Source organism: Megascapheus bottae, chromosome 15 (assembly GCF_031878675.1).
Source record: "Megascapheus bottae isolate mThoBot1 chromosome 15, mThoBot2.hap1, whole genome shotgun sequence".
Taxonomy (NCBI): Eukaryota; Metazoa; Chordata; class Mammalia; order Rodentia; family Geomyidae; genus Megascapheus; species Megascapheus bottae.
The window spans coordinates 39310605-39333474 of record NC_143523.1 but is presented as its reverse complement, the minus strand read 5'-3'; the positions used below and the strand labels follow the sequence as shown (position 1 = coordinate 39333474).

The following is a 22870-nucleotide window of genomic DNA, read 5'->3' as shown; positions in this document are numbered from 1 at the left end:
AATAGGAACTTGCCAGTATGCAGTAATTCTTTCTACAATTCTAATGTTTCATCCCTGAAACAAAACCCCAAGAAACAAATGCAAGTATTTACTCAAGAGAATGTTGATAAGAAGTGGTTCCTGTGTAGTTAGAATTTAAATTGGGAACCAAGTACCAGATATAGAGAATGCACAATTAGAAGGTTCAGTAGAGATTTCTACCACTTCTTCTTCCACACCACATTAAGACATTTACATTTATATATTAGCCCCACCAAAGACATTATTTGATTCTGTGCTTTCTAGAAGACTAAAAATAGACTGGTGTTTGGATGTAAGTTTGTATGAAATTGGTAGCTTGGTAGTGAAATGAATGCTTTTCTTGTGAATTGTACTATTTTTTAGTAGAAATTTTCCTTGGAACAACCTTGCTTTTCTGCTGGAGGCTTATTTAACAATATAGTTCTTTTGTGAAATGAGATAATGTGTATAATGTTATGAAGGTAATAAATAACCTTATTGGAAGAATAGAACTTACTTGCTGACTAGAAATTCTAAGTTTGTTTTCATTTTGTTGGATTAAGAAAAGGCATAAGCTGGGGCCACAAGTATGGCCTAGTGGTAGAGTGCTCACCTAGTATGCACAAGGCCCTGGGTTTGATTCCTCAGTACCACATACACAGAAAAAGCTGGAAGTGGCGCTGAGGCTCGAGTGGCAGAGCACTAGCCTTGAGCAAAAAGTGTCCAAGGGCAGTACCCAGGCCCTGAGTTCAAGCCCTAGGAGTGTGAAAAAGAAAAGGTACAGCTGAATGTAGTGGTGCTGCCCTCTAATCCTAGTATTCTGGAAGTTGATCTTGAGTTCAAGCATTTTCTAGCCAGTAGTCATAGCATTTTCTAGGCCAGCCTGAGCTATATCCAGAGTGAGATCCTGTCTTTTTCTACCTTTATTCATTAATGTATACAATTTATTATTTTCTCTTCATGAAGTTTATGGATACTGAAAACTGGGTTATAACCACAATAGACACGCTGTCCTTGTACTTATAGAATTCATACTCTTTATCAAGTAAGAGAAGTACAGCATAAATCAGTTATACAATAAATGACATATGTCAGTTGTAAATATAAAGACAAATAGTACTTGTTCTGAAAATCCGTAATTGGATAATTGGTTTTTAGTCTAAAATTAATCATCATCATAAATTTGATTGCGAAATTGAGGTTAAATAAGAGTTTAGGCAAAATCCTCTATACAAACTAGGGGTTAATAATAAACATCACAGCATAGGTTTATGTCATTCTTGGTTTTCCACTTGAATGCTTTAGTTGAAATTGTTGGTTTTCTTAATAGTGGCTTTTACAGTTCCACAATCTTCTGTAGCCTTATGGTGACAAACCTCTGGTCCTTAAGTTGTTTGGTTGGTACATGATCAGATGGACAAGTGTGCTTTTCATTTGCTTCTTCTTAGCTACCCTAGGCCATCTGCCCTTAGTAATAATTTTGTATGGTCTGACAATGATGTTACAATGAATTAAAAACCTTCAAGTAGTAATAGATTCAAAAATTGTTAAAATATATTAATCTTGTATGCCTTTCTATGGGTACTTCCTTAAATAAAAAAAAATCAAAGCATTTCTATTGTCTATCTTTCCAGAAAGACTCTGAGCCTCTCCAGGACATAGGGGCCCTATCCTCAGAGCTTTGTACGGTATGAGAGCATAGTAAGTGCTAAATGATTATGGAGCAAATCAGTTATAAATAATCTGTGCTAATAAACAGGAAGCTGTTTGGTAGTTGATCATCGGGCATATTTTTTTTAACAATAACTCCTTAATGTGTGGTCTTAGATAAGTTACTAAGCTTCTCCAAACTTCACTTTGTTTATCCTTTCAGTAAAAATTAAATGTGTGAAGTACATAGCATAGTGTCATGAAGGATGACATAATAGATGACAAATGTTTGTGAGAAAAGAGAGATATTAGACTTTATGATTTTAGGTATAATTCAGAGACACAGTGCTTGCCTAGCATACTTTTGGACTTGGGTTCATGACATGAAAAAGACTTGTTTAGTGGCATTCGACCCTTTCAGTGATCACACCAGGTTAAAAAAAAAATGGAATTCATATCATTAGTCTGTTTTTGTATTAAAACCAGACTATAGATTACTAGTCATTGAGAAATAGGTAGTTATGGCTCTTATCACTACAAGTACATTTTTTGTTTGTAAGTCAGCTTATGAAATACATATTTGTAAAGTTTTGTTCATTAAAATGATGTGCTTTATGTAAGTTTACATGTGTAATGTTTGATAGTTTTTTGGTGTGTGTCTTAATATTTCTTTGTGTATTAGCATTTTAGGGCATATATTCATGGAAGAGACAATAAAAGATACATATTTCCAGTTTCTCAGCTTCTGTAAGTAAACAGTTATTCAAAAACATTTCTCTCATTCTTTGCCTATAGTGAAAATTACTATCATTTTCTCTTCATTTATTAATACTGGTGCTTTCGTAACATCCTTATAAAAGAACATAATGAATTAAAGGCATTTTAAAGTTTCAAATGTGACTTTTAAAATTCTTTTCAATTTTATAACAGTTACCTAGTTCCGATTTGCTAGTGAAAATAAAGTACACATATCCCTTGAAATGAAACAAAGCTCCCAAATTTAAAAAATACCCAAATCTGTTCTTCTTATTCTTTAGTTATCTTGAAAAACAAAACATCCACAAATTAGTGTATATACTAGGTAATGATCATAATCCATGGATTTATATATCAGAATTAGGGAAAATAGTGCTAAAATATAAATAATTTGATTTAATATATTCTAAATATGGCCTTCTGAAAAACTTTGTTTTTATATATGAAATACAGAGATTGACTTTATATTTTCATCCTTATAATAAGGTTGAAATTCAATATACAAATGGGAGTTCCTAGGGACTCCCTGTGAAGCAAGGAGACTGGGTCTAAGCAATTGCCTAGATAGTAGAGGACAGACCGTGGTTTACAAATGTTTCTTTTTTCTTTTCTTATTCGCCAGGGCCTGGGCACTTTCAAGACTAGCTCGCTACCACTTGAGCCACAGTACCACTTCCTGCTTTTTCTATGTATTTTGTACCAAAGAATCCTCTAGGCTTTGTGCATACTAGGCAAGCACTCTACCACTAGGCCACACTGCTGGCCCTGCAATGTTTCAGAGAAGTCTTACTTCCCTTAGATAATTGGTCCTTGATTTCTCTAATTGTGTCCACATTTGCTTTTGCTTTTGCTTATATTTAACACATCTCATGTTTAAGTGTCCTCATCTGCTGTGCTTTGCTTATGTGTAACACTTTTATTAGGTTTAATTTCTCACCATCTTGTGTGGTTTGGGCCTATATAAGCTTTGTGCATTCACAGCAACCGGTCTTTGATACAAGAGTCCACCAGCAGTCCACTGATTTTCCAATGAAGACTCAAAATTTCGCTTTTGAAATTATGGCTTCTGTGTTTCTCATGACTGAGTCCCCCTACAATACTAAGAGATGGTCTACAACTGTGAGGCCACACAATTCCAGCACTCAGGAGGCCAAGGAAAGAAGACCTGTCAAGCTACTTTCAATTGCTTAACATAAAACAGTTCAAAATACTCTTATAACATTATGAAAAAGCAGTGTTAATTTGTGTGCCTTTTCTCAGCTGATTTGTTTTTCCTCTTTGGACCTAAGATATCCCTGACAGGAACCAGACAATCTCCACTTAAGCAATTATGGTGTACCTAAGGTTACAAAGCAAATCTTTGAACTAGGTGCCGGTGGTTAATGCCTGTAAGGCTAGCTGTTAAGGGGTCTGAGGTCTTGAGGATCATTGTTTGAAGCCAGCCTGTGGAAGAAAAGACCATTCCATGGGACTCTCATTTCCACTTAACCAGCAGAAAAGCAGAGTGTTGTGGCTCAAGTAGAGTGCTAGCTAGCTTTGAGCAAAAAAAGGTCAGGGATAGCGCCTAGATCTTGAGCCTAGCCCCAGGCACTTTTGTCCCCTCCCCCCAAAAAGTTGTGTCCAAAATTGAACAACTTATTGGCATCAGTAATTGAGGTTTGATAGTCACAGGTGACTAAAGGGAGTTCTAAGTTGAAGATGCCTATGTGTGCATGGTTAAAATGCCCTGCTGTAATTATTTTTCTCAAAACTGCCGTTGGCTAAAATCCATTTCTTGCTATGATATTTTCTATTAAGTGAGTGTGGCGGCTTTCCTTTTTATTTTACTATGACTACTTTTATTTATTCCTTGGAGCGGCCCCTGGGCCTTGGGCGCTGTCCCTTTCCAGTAGTTGAGATGAGTGGGGGTGGAGGGAGGATTGTCTTGCCTGGCAGGCTGCTCACCAGGGCCTCCTGAGTTGAGTAGTCAGTCCGGAGCGTGTTCTGGTCAACCTCCTCCGTGGAGCTCTCGGTACTTCTGTGGGATAGACAAGTGGACGCCTCTGAATGGCCCCAAACATGAAATTCATGACCAGCGTCGCCTTTGGGACTGAAAGGGTGATGGAGTTTGTCAGCACAGGCCCGCCGTGACCCGCCTTCTGCCAGCTTCGCCTGCGGCGGGCAAGGTGACTCGGGCGGGCCGCCGCCCGCTGGTCAAATCCTGGCTAGCCTGGACGACCGGCGCCGGGTTCGAAAACGGCCGCTCTAGAGATGAGGCATTTAACCCGTGATGGCGTGGAACCCGAACACTTCCCTTTGGTGGACCCCAAGAGCTCTCAGCCATGGTACGGAAGGAGAACGTTCCTCTCCCGCGCGCCTCGCTTCCTGCCCGCTCCTCTCACCCTCCCCCCCGCCCCCTCCCCCCCGCGCGGCTGGCACTACTTTCCGTCTGCGGAGGTTCCGCCGACCCTCGATCCGCGGCGCCCGCCCGGCCGCGCCTGCGGAAGGAGACGTGCGGCGCGCGCCGCCTGCAGGCGAAGGGGGCGGAGTGGTACCGGCGCGGTGGTGGTAGCGGCAGCAGCGGCGGCCACGACCACCAGGCTCCCTCAGGCTCCCTCAGGCTCCCGACGGCGCGGTGGGGATTCCTTGTCAGTTTTCTCCTCGGTCCCCTTGAAGCCGGAGGTCGCGAGTCCGAGAGCTGAGGGAACGGCGAGGGGCCGGGGTCGTCGTGTCATCGAGGGCGGAGCGTCCCGAGCGTCCGGTCCGCGCTTCCTCGCTCGTGGGGTTTCGGGGTCTCCGGTCCCCAACCCCGGGCATGGGCGGCCGGTAGGAGCGGGGCTCCCGCTGTCCGCTTGTGAGCGCCGGGCCATGGCGCTGGAGACGCGTCCGGAGCTAGTGGGGAAGCGGTTCCTGTGCGTGGCGGTCGGTGAGGAGGCGCGTCCGGAGCGCGGGGAGAGCGGACGGTGCTGGCGGAGCTGGCGAGCGGGGGTCATCCGCGCCGTGTCCCACCGGGACCGCCGCGACCCGGACCTGGCGGTAAGGGAGCGGGCGGCCCGCCGGCCCCCGGCACAGCCCGGCCAACCGGCAGTCACGCCGCTCTTCTCGGCCCTGCCGGCCGTGTCCAGGTTTCGGGCTCGGTGCCGCCGGCCCGAGGGGGATCTCCCCGGCCTTGGCGGTTCGGAGCCGGAAGGTGGACCCCGTGGCGTTGGCGGTGGGGGGGGGGGGAGCCGCGAACCCGGCTCCCGGCGGCACGGAGGTCGGGGGGCGGGCCGCGGGGGCGGAGGAGTCCTCGCCGTGCTCCACGCACACCTGGCCCTGCAGGTCGCTCAAGGCCGGAGAAGGAAGGCAGCTCTGCTTTTCCAGTCCCAGGGTTTGTGTGTGCTTCGGAGGCAAAGCTGGAGGCATCAGCGACTCTGATTTATTTCCTACTTGGATTCCTGGTTTTCTAACCAGACATGATAGAAGTGAAAATTTTTTGGAATAGAGGATAGTAAAAAGTAGTATTTCGTTTCGTTTGTACTGTTAGCAACAGATAGTGCTTTGGTGTTAAGATCTTCCTACGTTTGAATATTTGCTTATTATTTCTTTACATAATATGCCAGTGTTTTTCTTTCAGTAATTAGGTGATTTTAAGATGGGAATTTGTTCTGTTATGGTATTCATTGTTGGAGGGGGAAGGGCTTGAAGGCAGATTAGTCAGACTGATCATTGATTAGGTTTCTCAAGGTCATTTTATGAATACTTAATCCATCAAATTTATTGGTAGTGGCGTGGGTATTTGCTTCCCCTCCTCTTTTGACCAGATGTCAAATTTGGAGATTTCTTTTCTTCTCTTCATGTATATGGAGGATTATAGTTCCAAATACACTGCAGTGGGTATCAGTAGTACCTATTTTATTATTACTGGAATAAGCATGTGAGTGTATTTTCACAAGCGTACACACTGCATGTATCATCTTTCAATGCCAAGTAGGTTTGTTTTCCTAATATTCTTCCCTCCTTTCCCTCCCTCTTGCCTGTCCTGTCCCTTGAGTTTTTTTGCTCAAGGCTACCTCTTCCACTTGAGCCACGGCTCCACTTTCTGCTTTTTTGGGTGTTTAATTAAGATGATTTCCATGAACATTCGTACTGGCCTTGAACCATCTGATTTCAGCCACCTAATAACTAGGGTTATAGATGAAAGCTGGCCTAATAGCTATATCTAACAAGAAAGAAGAATAAATGATCATTTTTAATGGTTCTATGACTTTGAGGTATTTTGTGTTAAAGGCATGTTCTGAATTCATTTTTTTCTACTATGATATGAAAAAATCTGTTGGCTTTTCCATGGAAGTTAGTTGGATAATGGTTTAACACTAAAATTTAACCTGAAGTGTTATATTTAAGTTTCCTATTGAATTTGTAGGATTTGATTACGTATTTTCTTTGGATAATTCTTCAAATCATTCAACACATCATGGTCACACAGTTTCTGGTTGATTCATAGAATGTTTAATGTGTGAATAATTGATTTTTACCTTATTGGTCAGCAACTTTGATAGACTTGAGTAACACACAGGCTATTTTTCAATCTTTTGAGTTTATTAGTTTAAAAGAGTTAGATATAGAAAAAAATACATATATACATCTAAGTAGAAATTTCAGGAGATATCAGTATTTTGCAAATTAACTATATCATGTATAAGCATGAGTTTCTACTGTCAGTGGTGGCTAAATGAAAACACAGTCCTACCTTTGCTTATCTTTATTTGTAAAGTCCAAATAACTAGTAACTCTTCTTCCTTTCATCTTTCTATCAGTCATCTTTCTGTGCTAGTTCTGGGGCTTGAACTCAGGGCCTGGGTGCTGTCTCTTAGATTTCTTGCTTAAGGCTAATAGCTTACCACTTGATCCACAATACTGTGTGTGTGTGTGTGTGTGTGTGTGTGTGTGTGTGTGTGTGTGTGTGTGTGTGTGTGTGTGTGTGTGTATTGTATATGTTTTGTGTGTGGAATTGGAATCTCACAGATTTTTTTTTTTTTTTTCCACCTAGCTGTCTTTTTGAACTGCATTCCTCAGGTCTCAGCCTCTTGAGTAGCAGGATTATTGAAATGAGTCACTAGCTCCTGGCTAATATTATAGTTTTGTTTTAAAATTCATTTGGAAGCAAGACTTAAGTGGTAGAATTCATTTTGTACTAGAACCTGGTTTTGTTTGTAGGAGAATGCTAAGGTAATTCTGGTAGACATGTTATACAAATTGCACTATTGACATTCTAGCTATATTTAATTATAAAATCTAACAAAAATTGAACAATATGTTTAGAAGTGAGAAGTGTTTGAATATTGCAACAGGTGATTTTAATAGAGGAGATTTAGTGGCAGAAGACATTGCTAGTTTTAGTTCAAGATTTGACAGTGATCAGATATTTTTCAGATCGATGCTTTCTTGTTTATTCTTGAATTTAGGGATTGGATGCTATGCTTTTGCATTTTCACTCAAGTCTTGCAATCCATCACTTGACACACACACCTCTGCTTTGGCCTTTTGGTGGTTAATTGGAGATAATTCCCTGACTGGCTTTGAATTGTGAACCTTACATCTCAGAACCTTCAGTAGCTAGGAGTACAAGTATGAGCCAACTGGCTCCAGTGAGGATTTTAGCAAACTTTTAAAACATTCTTAATCTGACAAACTTTTTTTTTTTGGTCAGTTGTGGGGCTTGAATTCTGGGCCTGAGTGCTGTCCCTAAGCTCTCTTCAGCTCAAGGCTAGCACTCTGCATCTTGTACCATAGTATCAATTGCTGTTTTATCTTATAATGTAAACTGTGTTGATTTAATTAATAAATGTATGGTTGGTAGAAAAGCAGATGAAAATGCATTTTGCATCTTGTTGACTTTTTTTTTAATTCTAAAATTACAGCATGGTTTAGGTAGTTTCTCTAGACTTCACTAATTGGAATTTAACCAATTGGAACCTGTTGGAAACTGACTAATAAGACAGTTGTAGATAATAAAATATGCCTTTTGGGGGGCAATTGACAAACAGACTGCTTTTGGATATTTTTTTAAAGTATATTTGGAAGGTAGATTATGCCTAGTTATTCAAACCAGCTCAACAAAAACGTATCTCAGGAGAGCTTGTTTTGTTACTAACTTTGAATAAATGGAATGTGCACAGGAAGATACGTATTTGAGCATGGGAAAACCTTAAGTTTCACAAAAGTATTTCTTTAAAAAAATGTGTTGGGGGGACCAGGAGTTTGGCCTAGTGGTTAAAGTGCTTGCCTAGCATGCATGAAGACCCGGGTTCAATTCCTTGGTACCACATACATAGAAAAAAGCCAGAAGTGGTGCTGAGGCTCAAGTGGTAGAGCTCTAGCCTTGAGAAAGTCCAAGGACAGTGCTCAGGCCCTGAGCTCAAGCCCAGGACTGGCAAAAAAAAAAAAAAATGTGTTGGGGCCGGGAGTTGGGCCTGGTGATAGAGTGCTTGCTTAGCATGCACAAAGACCTGGGTTCTATTTCTCGGTACCGCAAAGCTAGAAATGGTGCTGTGCCTCAAGAGGCAGAGGGCTAGCCTTGAGGAAAAAAGCCCAAGGACAGTGCTCAGCCCTGAGTTCAAGCCCCGGAACTGGCCAAAAAAAAAAAAAAGTGTTAATGCTTTTATAATGAACTTCAGTTTTTTTAAAAATTTATTTAGACTGACAGGTTCCCTGTGCTGAAATTGTATAATTACTGTTATTAATTTTTAGTTATATTATCTTGAAAAACAGTTCTTAACCTCCTAGCCTCCTAAGCAGCTAGGATTAGGCACCAGGACCCGTCTTAGAGAAATTCTTAATGATCCTTTTTCATGATGCCTGTGTGTGGCCAGTGTAAGTATTATGAACATGATCAAGATAGGAGGAGATGTTTAATTTAGGATATGGTGTTCAGAAGATAAGATGTGTTCAAATACATTTTATAATGTTTTCTGTTTAGGATGACTTTTTGGACCTCAAGTCTCATCATAAGTTGAGCAGAACCTCTATAGTATATGTATTTTGACCTGGATTATTTACAATCAAAAACAAAACAAAACAAAAAAACATTTCTTCTTTCTTCCTCTCATTCCTCCTCCCACCCCCAATTCCAGAGTTCATATTCAGAGCCTTGAGCTTACTCAGCTTGCTTGATTGGATGGCATTCTACCACGTGAGCCTGGCAGTGTCCCACTTATTATTGGAAATGCAGTCTCATAGACTTTTCACATGGACTAGCTTCCAACCGTTATCATCAGAGCTCATATTCCTGAATAGTTAGGATTATAATGTGAGCTACTGACACGTAGCTTTTAGGTTTTGATTTGTAAAATGTAATTAATTTCTGAAATGTTAGCTCTTTTTAAACATTGCTTGCTTGCTTTTTTTTTTTTTTTTTTTGCTAGTTCTGGGCTTGAGCTCAGAGTCTGAGCACTGTCCTGGGACTTTCTCAAGGCTAGAGCTCTACCACTTGAGCCTCAGTACCACTTCCAGCCTTTTTTTTTTTTTTTTTGATATGTATGTGGTATCGAGGAATCAAACCTGGGTCTTTGTGCATGGGAGACAAGCACTCTACCACAAGGCCATGCTCCCGGCTTAAACATTTTCAAGATGTGATACTTGTGAGATGAAATCAGTCTAACTTGATGTATAGAAACTCTCTAGGTCTCTTTTCTGTTTTGTTTACACTAGATTTCATTCTCAAATTATTCTGTATATGTCAAGTTTTAGAGACTGGGAATTTTAGGATAGGCTATTATTCTGTTCCTTGTTTGATATAAAAAGGGGAGTGAATGGATATTGTACGTATAATTTGATGTTCATAATCTGGAAACTGCCAAAGTTTAGGAGCCTTTTCTTTTACCTACAGGTTGCATCTTTATATTTTTGTGCCATAATCAGTAGTACTTATTGTTTACATTGTAATTCACAAGCCAGATGATATACTTGGTTATAAAATACATAAAACTCTTAGCCAACCATCTGTTACTTATGCAATAGGAGGCTAAGGATCCTAGGTTTAGACCCACTTGGGCATGAAAGTCCATGAAAAAAGCTAGACATGGAGCTGCGGGAGAGCACTAGCCCTGAGAAAGCTTGCAGGAATAGTACTCAGGCTCCAAATTCAAGCCCCAAAGTTCTCATCAAAAAAAAAAAAAATCAAAACCTTAAGACAAAACTAATAAAATTATTTCTTTTCATTATCATCACCATCCACATTAGTTTTGATGTTATCTTGACTATACAGGCTTTAAGCAATTAGCATTTCTTTTGTGTGTGGGGCAGTTCTGGGCTTGAGCTCAGGGCCTAAGCACTGTCCTTGGACTTTCTCAAGGCTAGAGCTCTATCACTTGAGTGTCAGCACCACTTCCAGGTTTTTTCTATGTATGTGTTACGGAGGAATTGAACCTGGGTCTTTGTGCATGCAAGGCAAACACTACCACTAGGCCAAATTTCTGGCCCCGCAATTAGCATGTTTTGATAAACTACAAGTATCTTCATACATAACCCGTAGACTATAAAATTTATTCTTTTAATGTGTACTAATCAGTGATTATATATCACAGAGTTGTGTAACCATGACTGACTTGAATTTTATTATATTATTATTTTTCCCTTCTCCAAAAAAGTAGACATTTTGAGGATAATTGTAGCCATTTCTCTGGTTCTTTCTCTCTCCCTTCATTCTCCCTGGCCACTACTACCCACTTTCTTTCTTTATGGAAATGTGTATTCTGGACCGCTTATATGAGTGCGATAATATGTGCCATTCACATATGGCTTTTATCTTAATATTTTTAAGATTATCCCATATAATAGCACATTAATACAAATTCCCAATCAGATAACAAGGTAAATGTGTGTACAGCTTGCCTTTTCATTTTCAGAAATACTTTTTGAAGGAGAAAGGTTTTTTTTGATGAAGTCTAAGTTATTTCTTCTGATGCTTGCACTTTCATTTTTTAATTAATTATTTTTAAACTTCAATTATAATATAAAGGTGAGGTACAAAGGGGTTACCATTTCATAAGTCAGGTAATGAGTACATTTGCTTTTGGGTAGTGTGACCCCTTTACTCTTATTTTCCCCCCTTTCCCTATTCATAGTTTGTGTCTAGTGAGTACTACTGCTGCATTTGTTAACCCTTTGTCCTTCCATTTCTGTATCCCCTCTTACCTATCTTCAAAGATAAATAAGACAAGAAAAGAAAAAACCCTCTTGTTTCTATTTCTTGGAGTTTATATAAAATAGTATTTAGCTAAATGATCAAAGGCACATAGGCATTGCACTTTTGTGTTCTTCTAAGAATATCCTCCTTTGGTCTGTGAATAAATGCCTGGAGTTTTGTATAGTTTTATCATGTCCTCATGTGTTGTTTGGTGCTAGAGATTAAACTTGGCATGAAAATGGAATGTTGTTCATATAACCTTAACACTGAGCCAGACTTCCGATCCTGTGTGTTTTTTCCTTGTAACATAATGTAGTTAAACATTGACATTAAATGAAACTGTCCTTAGCCTTTTGAAACCTCCAAATTCAAGAATATTCACATGGTATAATTTCAGTTGAAGGACATGTGTCCTTTTTGTTATTAGAAAGGTAGTTACATAGTAAAGAGTGTATATTTTGGCCCCTTCCCTCATTCACTTTCCCAGTTTAATCCTCCCATTGTCACCCACAAGTTGCATAATTCATTTTCAATATAGTGTCTAGTGAGTACTATTGCTGCATTTATTTACCCTTTGGAGGAAGGACGTGTATTTTTGTAGAGTAATTGTTATCAAATACTCGACATATTTGTACAATTGATTTGAAGTTGGTGTACTGTCTTGAGAATTTTGTCCTTCACCGTTTTTTTGTTGATTATGGTATTGTTTTGGTTTGGACTTGAGAGGCTTACTGAAGACTTGATTTGTCGTGGTGTTGGGAGAGGTACTGGAACCTATAGGACATTCATAGTGAAAGGACATTAGGTCTTTGGGAGCTGTGCCATTTAAGGGGATTTTAGGGCCCTGGCTTCTCCCTTTCTGATCCTTTATTCCTTGGCTACCATAAGACGGATGAACAGATCTGCCTCACCATTTCTTGCCATGATGGTCTGCTTTGCCACAAGCCTAAAGAAGCAGAGCCAAATGACATAGACTGAAACTATGAGCCAAAATAAATTTTTCTCTCTTATTACTTATCTCAAGTGTTTTGTCACAGCTACATGAATTTTAACAGAGGCTTCAAAAAGTGAGTTTGTGTAGGTGTATACACATGTACAGATTGTGTAAAAGGCAGTCAAAAATTAAAATTGTTATTATAAAAATGATGTACAGAGAGGTTACAGTTATTTAAGTCCGGTAAAGAGTATGTTTCTTTTTGGACAATATGGCATTCTTTCTCTCCCACTTGTCAAGGGAAATCTTAACCTTTTCATCCAAAGGCAAAGGTAGTTGATGGTGCTTTATTATCAATTGGTTTCTTGCTTTCTGGTTCTTAGAACAATAATTGCTTCGTGTCCTGTTTGTGCTTGACTTGAATTGAAAGAAATTAAAACATTTTACATAAATTTTCAGTTATCATGAAAGTGGTGGTAGTAATCAGAAATATAGAAAACAAAATTATTAAAAGTTTTGCCAGGTGCCAGTGGCTCATGCCACTAAGGTGGCTATGATCTGAGGATCGCAGTTGGAAGCCAGTCTGGGCAGGAAAGTCAATGAAAATCTTCCCTCTAGTTCACAGAATAAGCAGGAAATGGTGTCATGGCTCAGCATGATAGAGCACTCACCTTGCAAAATGAGCTCAGGGACAGCACCAACCAGGCCCAGAGTTCAAGCTTCAGGACCCCCGCCCTGTTCTTTGTATGGTATTAAAATTACTTGTTTATATATAAGTGTGCATGTGTATATGTATGTATACATATACACATGGTCTTTTATTGTTTACAACTCAGTTCATGTTAGTGTCTGATAAAAACATACAGAAATATGGACAGTTTGGGCCTTGCTGTAAAAAGTGTATTGGATACATTTCCCTTGAGCCACAGGAAAAATAAGACTTAAAGAGTCATTCTTAAAGTAACTTTCAATGCTGTGCATAATAAATTTGTGTGTGAGGGGCCATAGAAAATCATAAAATTATTTCTGAACAAATGCTAGGATTGCTTAAATATTACTAATGGGAAATAAATGTGAATATTTGAAATTATATATATTTTTAGAATAGATGTTATAATTTTTAAAGTGCAAATTTCAAAGTGGCTTTGGTTTTATAGCTAAAGTTCACTATGAAACAGATCAGTAAAGTATGTTCTGTAGTTATATACAATACTATAGAATTTTATATATACTATGGAATTTCTATCTCTCATAACCTTTCTGATAAAGCTGGACATAAAACATTCTACGCCTTCACCACTACCGTAAGACATCTGAAATTTTGATGTATCCAGTAAGCCATATCATCTCCCATATTATATTAACCAAGAAATAGCTAATTGTTATGATTTTGTTGTAATAACCCTAACTACATTATAAAGCTTATAACGAAGTTATAATTTAATTTTAAAAAACATTGAGTGCATATGAAATATTTTCCAAGTTTTCCCATAGAAACACAAAAACTTGCCTTTTTTTTTTTCTTGGTTGGTCATGGGACTTGAACTTGAACTTGTCCTGTGTGCTGTCCCTGAGCACTTCAGCTCAAGGCTGCTGCCCAACCTTTGAGCCAAGCCCCACTTCCCATTTTCTGGAGGTTAATTGGAGACAAGAGTTTCAGGTTCTTTTGTGCCTGGGATGTCTTTGAACCTCAGTCCTAAAATCTCAGCCTCCTGAGTAGCTAGGATTACAGATGTGAGCCACCACACCCGGCTTTAAACTCTTTTATTGAACACTAATTTTAACCATCAAACTGATTTCACTAGAAAAGCTGGAAAACTTTGGACTGAGGGTAATCTTACACTAGAAAGTACTGTAGTTTAGGGTCCTTAGCCAAGCAGTGGAGGAAGAAAGGAACTCCCCACATAGACTCCTGCTGCTAGTGAAGTGAGTTGGTATTTCACACAATATTCAAGAGGCAGGGAACAAGCCAGTTAAAAACAAGTTTCACCTGGAGATGGTGGTGCATGCCTGCTGTCTAAATGTGAGAGGCAAGTCAGGGGGATTGCAAATCAGTCCAGCCTGTGTTACATAGTGAACACTTGTTTCAGTCAAACAAAAAATGAAGACATTTTAGAGCTGAAGATACAGCTCAGTAGTAGAGGACTTAACCAGTATGCAACAGATGTCTTAGGTTCAATCCTCAGCAGCATAAAGAAGGCCTAACTTCCAAAATCACTGAGTTAGATAACCTTTCCTGAAAGGAAAGCACATCGATAAATATGCACTCCAGACTATTAAAAAAACCCACAAATACATATAATCACTGTTAGGAAGTTAATACTGATTATTCAAAGCTTTGAAATCTGTTACATTACAATTTCTCAACCTACTGCTTGTCCAGTTAAAAGCGATGAAAACATCCTAACTCAAATTCCTTTTCCTTTCTGGAGAAACAGCCTCCAAGCTTTCTTCCTTATTAAAGTAGTCCTCAATAAAGCAATATATGCTAAATGTAACAGTACAAAGTAAACACAATATCAAGTAAATCACTGCCTTGTTTCTAGACAGAGGTCATTGTGGGTAAATAAGTGTAACTACACAAGGAACTCCTTGGAGAGTGCCTTGCCTTGTCTTTTGGGTGTCCCATAAATGCCATGTACCCTACTTGGTATGATGTGGCTGGAGATAATTCTAGTGGCAAGTTTCAGGTGCTTATGAATTAGAGAAATTACTTGACCTGGGGCTTGAACTCAGGGCCTGGGTGCTATCCCTGAGTCTTTGCTCAGGCCAAGTGTTTTGTCACTTGGGCCATAGCTCTACTTATGGGTTTTTGGTGCATTATCTGAAGAAGAGAGTTCCAATGGATTTTCCTGCTGAGGCTGGCTTCATACTGTAATTCTCAGACCGCAGTCTCTCCTGATTATAGGCTTGAGCCACTGACACCCACCTAAGCAAAAGTTTTGAAGAGTTGGTGACGTCACTTTTTTTTTTTTTTTTTTTTTTTTTTGCCAGTCCTGTGCTTGGGCTCAGGGCCTGAGCACTGTCCTTAGACTTTCTCAAGGCTAGCACTCTACCACTTGAGCCACAGAACCACTTCTGGCTTTTTGCTACGTATGTGGTACCGAGGAATCGAACCTGGGTCTTCGTGCATGCTAGGCAAGCACTCTACCACTAGGCCAAACTCCCGGCCCTTAAGATCTTTCTTGAAGGAAAAAAATGACGTCACCGGGGCCGGGAGTTTGGCTTAGTGGTAGAGTGCTTGCCTAGCATGCACGAAGACCCAGGTTCTATTCCTCGGTACCACATATGTAGCAAAAAGCCGGAAGTGGTGTTGAGGCTCAAGTGGTAGAGCCCAACTTTGAGAAAAAAATCCAGGGACAGTGCTCAGGCCCTGAGCCCAAGCCCAGGACTGGCAAAAAAAAAAAAAAAAAAAAAAAAAAAAAAAAATCTTCTCCTTTGACTTTTGGTTTTAACAATATGGCTTGGAAATTACAAATGAAATCTCCTTACTGAATAAGTGTTAGCAGTTAATTTTATTCGAAATTTGTTTAAAAAATCAATTCATTGTTGAAATTTTTCTTTTGAAAAGTATGTGGTACTACTTGTAGTGTGAATTTAAGTAGTACTTTAATTTTAATGAATAGAAGATAGAGCTTTATATGAGCACTTCCTAAACACAACAAACAATTTTAGGTTACAATGCAAATAGAATTTCAGTCATTCTTTGAATATGTGAATTTTTTTCATAAGAAGGGGGTTAGACTTTGCTACAGTATATTACAGAGTTACACTTATTACTAAGTTACATTTCATTTTTTATGTAAAATGGTGTTCTTTGTTTGGCTTTTTACTGGACTGGGTGAATTGTGTAGTTCCATTGATTGGTTCCATGCAGTGGAAATCTGACCTTTCAGCAGATGTTTGAGAAATAGCTAGCACTGTATAATTAGCCAATTAGATAGCTTTTTCCTGCTGTTTGACAAGCCTTTCATGGTTTAATAACATGCCAAAAAATTAAGTGTTTTTCATAATATCAAAAGATTTGTAAAGTACCAACAACATACTGAAAAATATTGATAAAATGATGTCAATTTTTTGCTCAAATCTTTGAATTCAGTCGCTCAAAAATATAATTATTTTTAGAAGTCCTGATTGTTGAGTGGATAGTATTTTGAGATTCAAAATGTTTTTGTCTCTGAAGTTAGTCATTAAGTCTTGATGCATGTTATTTTTTTTTCTTGATCATGTTTACTTGTATAACGTTAACATTTATTTTTCTTTTACATTCTTATTTGGTTTCTTTAGCTGTAGGTATCTTTTAAAAATACAGACATACAATTTGTTAAGGGTAAATTGTACCAAAGACCAAGCTGGAACTTGTATCTATGTTAAAACATTTTCTCTGAAAGATAGTAATTTTTTAGACAATGTCATGGATTCAGCTATATAGTTGTGGGAGTTTATCAAGAACACTGTAAGCTCTGTTTTCTTCAACTTCATGGACTGTACAGGAAGGGGGAGAAGGAGTGCCTCACTGTTTGACAATTAAGTGATGAATTGACAGTGTCAGCAGTTGCTAGACTGGATTTTTTTCTGCAGGTGTTTTATAGTATTACATTTACGTTTATTTGTGTCAAATATGGAAAGAGATTGTATTCTGAAGGGCTTTTCAGGAATATAATCTCACATAGTTCTGTTTTGTGGGTTTGTAACCATGTCTTAAGAGTATTATGATTTGTAAAGTATATTATGCATATTACCTTTAGAAATGTCATTCAATATTGGTAGTCCCAAGAATATACTAAAATCAAATTTAAAAATCAAATATATATGTACAGTTCCTAAACGAACGAAGCTAAGGGCTGATGCCCAATTGTTTATGAAATAAAAAAACTTGTTTCATATTTTCCTATATGAGAATTTAAAAAATAATTATTTTGCTTGTAATGGTATTCTGTTATAGTCTGTCTTTTATTGAAAGTCTAATAGTCAGTATATTTTTTTTTTTTTTTGCCAGTCCTGGACTTCAGCTCAGGGCCTGAGCACTGTCCTTGGACTTTCTCAAGGCTAGAGCTCTACCACTTGAGCTTCAACACCATTTCCAGCTTTTTTCTATATATGTGGTACTGAGGAATCGAACCCGGGTCTTCGTGCATGCAAGGCAAGCACTCTACCACTAGGCCAAACTCCCAGCCCCTAATAGTCAGTATTATAATCAGTCTTTCACTGAAAGTCTAATACTTGGTATAATAATCAATCAATTGACTTACTCAGTTCCTAGGCATTGAATGGCACCATAATTAACTAGTATTAAAAATATGGAAGCTCGGGGCCTGGAGTTTGGCCTAGTGATAGAGTACTTGCATAGCATGCACAAAGACCTGGGTTTGATTCCTTAGTACTACATACATAGAAAAAGCTGGAAGTGGTGCTGTAGCTCAGTAGAGGTCCAGCCTTGACAAGGCCCAAGGACAGTGCTCAGGCCCTGGGTTCAAGCTCCAGGACTGGCCCACTGCCTCACAAAAAAATGAATAGAAAGTTTCTATTAAAAAGAGGAAGTGATATTTCATATCTATAACCCTAGCATTTGTGAAGTAGACTAGAAGAAGTTTGAGGCCAGGCTATATACTAATAACCTGTATAGAAAAACAGCAGAAAAGCCAAGGAGGTCAATTCAAGTATATAATTAAAAAGATAGGTGCCTACACAGACATACTAGTTAATATTTAAGGGGTAGTAGTACATATGATCAAGTTAAGTCTGGAATCAACAAACGTTTTCTCTACAGGACCAAATAGTATTTTATTCTTTGTAGGCCTTAAAATGTTACAGCCACTTGCCTTTGATGTTGAAGCAGAAAGTTTCTATAGAGAATACATATGGAATGAACATGGCATTATTTTAAGTAGGTATTTATATACAAATATGAGTGATGGTTGGTTGTGGGCCAGAATTTGCTAGCCATTAGATTTGGTAATGAAGAACTATCAGTGTAAATCTTAGGAGTTTGATCAGGAAGTTATCATGACATGTATTGCATTAATAAACTGAAATGAGAAAGGAATGATTGTAGGCAGACTAGTCTGGTATACTGGAGAATAAATGATACAAGCAATAAATAGGAAAAATTTATACTGATATAGAGCTTACATGAAGTTACTCTATTGAGTATTTTGTATAACTACTGTTTATGTAACTTATTTATTAACAAGTATGCAGTGAGGTAGATATTACCTCTTTTTCACTGAGAAAAGAAATGAAGTACATAGAAATTATTTTCCCAAATATAGTAGCTAGCTTTTTGTTGCTATGACAAATACCTAGGACAACTAACTTAAAAGGAAATTTTATTTTGATTTTTAACATTTGAGGTATCTGTCCGAGGTTGCCTGGTTTTCATTGCTTTGGACTTGAAGAGACAGCAGAATACCATAGTGGTGGGGTGTGTGTAGAGACTGCTCACCTCATTGTTGCCAGGAAGTGGGGAAGAATAAAATGAAGGGTCTAGGGCCAGATAGGCCCTTCAAAGGCATTCCTTAAGTGTTTAGAGTTTGAATCCATGAGTGGATTGAGGCATTGATAAAGTCAGTTTTCACAATCTGGAAAAGCCCTCACAGAGCCATCTAGAGGTGTGCTTTGCTAATCTACTCTGCATTTCTCAATTGAAGTGTACAGTCAAGATTAATTCACAAAAGAGAATAGGGTATAACTAGTGGAAAACAGTGCCCAAACTGTGCCAGTGGTGCTGCATTCTTCATAATAATTAAGGAATATGAGAAAGAGTGTTTCTTTGGGAACCCTATTGTATGTTCATTGATAACAAGCAGCTCATTATTGAGAATATATCTCCTGAGGTGCAAACCTGGAAGACAGCATTATTTCATATTTTGAGCACCTTTGGGATTGACAGAAAGATTAAGCATAGTGAGAAGATTTCTCTGAAAAACTGAATATAGAAGGAATTGTAAGTCAAGAACTTGAGCAGGAATAGACATACATAAGTGAAAAAAAAAAGGAATGAGATCATTAGATGAAAGGAAACCAGCAGAACCCACAGTTTAGAAAATCTCAAGAGGTTTTTTTTTTTTTTTTTTTTTTAAGTTCTTTGGTGTGTCAGTCCTGAGGGCATAGGTGCTGTCGACCTTTTTTGCTCAAAGCTAGCTTTCCACCATTTGAGCTACAACTCCACTCTCAGCTTTTTTGTGAGTAATCGAAGAGTCCCACAGACTTCCCTGCTGGGTCTGTCTTTGAACCAGGATCTTGGTCTCCTGAGCAACTAGGATTACAGGTGTGTACCACTGAGCCTGGATGAGGAGCTTTTTTTTTTGTGCCAGTCCTAGGCTTGATCTCAGGGCCTGAGCACTGTCCTTGGACTTTCTCAAGGCTAGAGCTCTACCACTTGAGCCTCAGCACCACTTCTGGCTTTTTTCTATGTGTATGGTACTAAGGAATTGAACCTGGGTCCTTGTGCATGCTAGGCAAGCACGCTACTACTAGGCTAAACTCCAGGCCCTGAGGAGCTATTTTTGTAGGAAGTAATTGCAATAAGAATTTAAGTTAAAAAATTAAGACATGTGGGCTGGGTGCAGTGACTCGCTCTCTCTTGTAATCCTAGCTACCCAGGAGGCTGAGATCTGAAGATTGAGGTTCAGAGCCAGCCCAGGCACTAAACACTGTGAGACTCTTATTTCCAATTAATCACCAGAAAGCCCGGAAGTGGTGCTGTGGCCCTACGGGTAGGTCGGTAGCCTTGAGCTGAAGAACTCAGGGACAGCACCCAGGCCCAGAGTTGAAGCCCTACAACCAACAAGAGGTGGGGGGGAGGGGCATGTGTTAGAGAATTGAATAAATTTTCATGGGTCCTTGAAGTTAAACACTTAAACTAAGGTGGTTAGTTGACATAATGATTTTAGTGATTGGAGCAGCCAGTTAGATATAACCTGAGAAAAAGAATAGAGGGATTTGAAATCCTCCAAATCCAAAAGTTGAGATACAAATTCCAAGCTAACAGTACTAAAACATGGCATTTTTTGAGTATGCATATTTTCAAAATAGTTAATTTGATCTTGCTAATGTAATAGAATTTTCACCAATTTAATGTTCTAATATACATTTTTGTGGGAAGGATGGCTACTCTGCTGCTCAGGCTCCTTTCAAATTAACAATTCTCCCTTAGCATCTCAAATGGGATTTACAGATGTATTTCATCATCACACCACATGTTTTATCTTATTTATGAAATCCTCTTGGGAGTTTTATGTGTGAACTGGTTTCTTATGTTGATCTTGTTTCCCAGTCATCCTGGTGATTTCCTTGCTTCTCTTTAGTTTCTTTAGAATGTATTGGCTTTTAGGACAGTATTTATGTCCTGTTCTGAAAATATTGTTACTGTCCCTCCAGATAGTACTCAATCTAGATAGAATAAAGAGTCCTGAATTAGAGAATGGAAATGTTTTTCCTGAAAAAGTTGAAAGCAGCAATTAATGCCTTCTATTGTGATGTTCCTTTAAAAAAAACAGATGGCTTCCTCATTTTTCTTTAATATGATGTTTAAAAGCTTGAGGATTGAGATGCTGGAAATGTGTGTAGCCTGCTGATAGAGCATTAACGTAGCATCATTAGCATCTTGAGTTCAAACCCCAGCAAGCCTCCATTTTTTCCCCGGCAAGGAGGTGATGATGGGAGGAGGGTAGCTGGATAGATTTCCTGTGTCTATAATTTTCCTATATTATAGTTATTTTCATCTATTGAGTAGCTTTTCAGTTTGCAGACCTCCCAGTTTTCATTTTGGCAGTTTTTCTTGAATTATGCCTAAGATAACCTTTCAGTTTCTTCCCCTCTTTTTCTGAAACTTCTGTATTGTGATAAAGAACTGCACTGTTTTTTTTTTCTCCTATAGTTACTAGAAAAATATTTCATTTTTATTTTCTAAATCTTTTATTTCTTGGATCCAAATTTAACTTTCTGATGTTAATCCCCTTCTGTTCTTTAAATGATCCTTTGTAAATGTTTCTTTTTTAAATCATTTATATTAATATTAAGTGTTTTTTTCTCCTCCATTTTAAGTGTTATTTGCCATTCACCCTTTCCCTTCTCTAAGTGTTTTAGGCTCTTTTAGTTAATGCTTTCTTTATATGAAATATCTGACAATTGTGACTACTTATAGTTGGGACTCTTAACTATGTGGATTGGATTTATAGATTGTAATCTTAGCTATTTGCAGGTCAGGATATTTCCTGATGTCTGTATAGTAAGACCTTTGAGATAAAATTGTTTGAATTTTCCAGAAGAGAAATTACACATTTCATCAATTTTTACCCATCCTCTTGTTTTTAGTAACAATCTTTGCATACTTTATACTTTCTAATTTAAATGAGATGAATTTCTGACTTATATTAGAAAGATTGAACTTCTAGTAAATAGAAAATAAACGTCTACCTGTATGAGAGTTAGGAAGAGATTAAGTTTAGCTGCTAATGAAGGTAAATTTCAGTAATTATTATTATTAATTTATTTCTTGGTCAGTCTAGGGCTTGAACTCAGGGCCCGGGCATTGTCCTTGAGCTTTCTCAAGGCTAGCACTCTACCCTTGAGCTACAGCACCACTTCTAGCTTTTTCTATGTGTATGATATCGAATCCAGGGCTTCTAGTATGCTTAGACAAGCACTCTATCACTAAGCCATGCTCCTGGCCTCCAGTCCATTTTTCTATTGGACCTCTGGAGATCCAGTGTAAATTTGAGTGATAACTAGTTTTCTCCAAACCTAGATTATAATATTTTATTTCAGCTACCACTTTCATTGCAGATGTGTGTTCATATTCATTGATTCTGGTCATTTTTTAATCATTGCATCTTGGAACCCTCATCATCCCACAGGTTAATTATTAATCTGAATGTGTATGTGTGTGCATGTGCCACTCTTGTGGCTTCAGTTTGGGGCCTGGGTTCTGTCTCTTAAGCATTTTTTTGCTCAGGGTTAATACTGCCTTTTGAACCACAGACAGCTCCTCTTCCAGTGTTTTTTTTCTTTTTTTTTTCCCCCTTCCTTTTTTCTATTAGTTTATAGTAGATAAGAGTCTGAGGGACTTTCTTGCCTGAACTGGCTTTGAACCATGATTCTCACTTCAAAGCTTCCTGAGTAAAGATTACAAGATGAATCTAACAGTTCTTGGCTGTGCTCTATTATTGTTTTATTATTTTATTTTGAGAGGTTTTTTCCCCCACATTGTTTTAAAAATGCAGTGTATCAGCCCACTGAAAAATATTTATTGATAATAAAAATTCACAATTGTAATGAAGCACATTTTTTTGTTTAAACTTAGTTTTGAATTTTAGGTATATATTAATATTGATAGTGCTAAAAACCTTTGAACTTGAATGTTCTGTGTTTGTAGGAAA

General features: G+C 38.5%; 2 protein-coding genes across 5 annotated transcripts in view; one reads left to right on the top strand and one right to left on the bottom strand.

Annotated features, from left to right (window-relative positions):
• Positions 1-4724, bottom strand: part of Reep3 (receptor accessory protein 3) — a 92546-nt gene extending 87822 nt beyond the window's left edge. The window contains exon 1 of the mRNA XM_090346405.1: positions 4351-4724. The gene's annotated coding sequence lies outside the window, so the exon portion shown is untranslated. The remainder of the gene's footprint in view (positions 1-4350) is intronic.
• Positions 1-22870, top strand: part of Jmjd1c (jumonji domain containing 1C) — a 182497-nt gene that overhangs the window by 20778 nt on the left and 138849 nt on the right. For 2 of the 4 annotated variants that reach the window (XM_090346399.1, XM_090346400.1), the window contains exon 1: positions 5239-5421. The exons of the other annotated variants lie outside the window; for them this stretch is intronic. In XM_090346399.1, the coding sequence (XP_090202525.1) occupies positions 5254-5421 (168 nt within the window). In that variant the 5' untranslated portion in view covers positions 5239-5253. Of the gene's footprint in view, positions 1-5238; positions 5422-22870 lie in introns of those variants that run through there. 4 annotated transcript variants of the gene reach the window in all.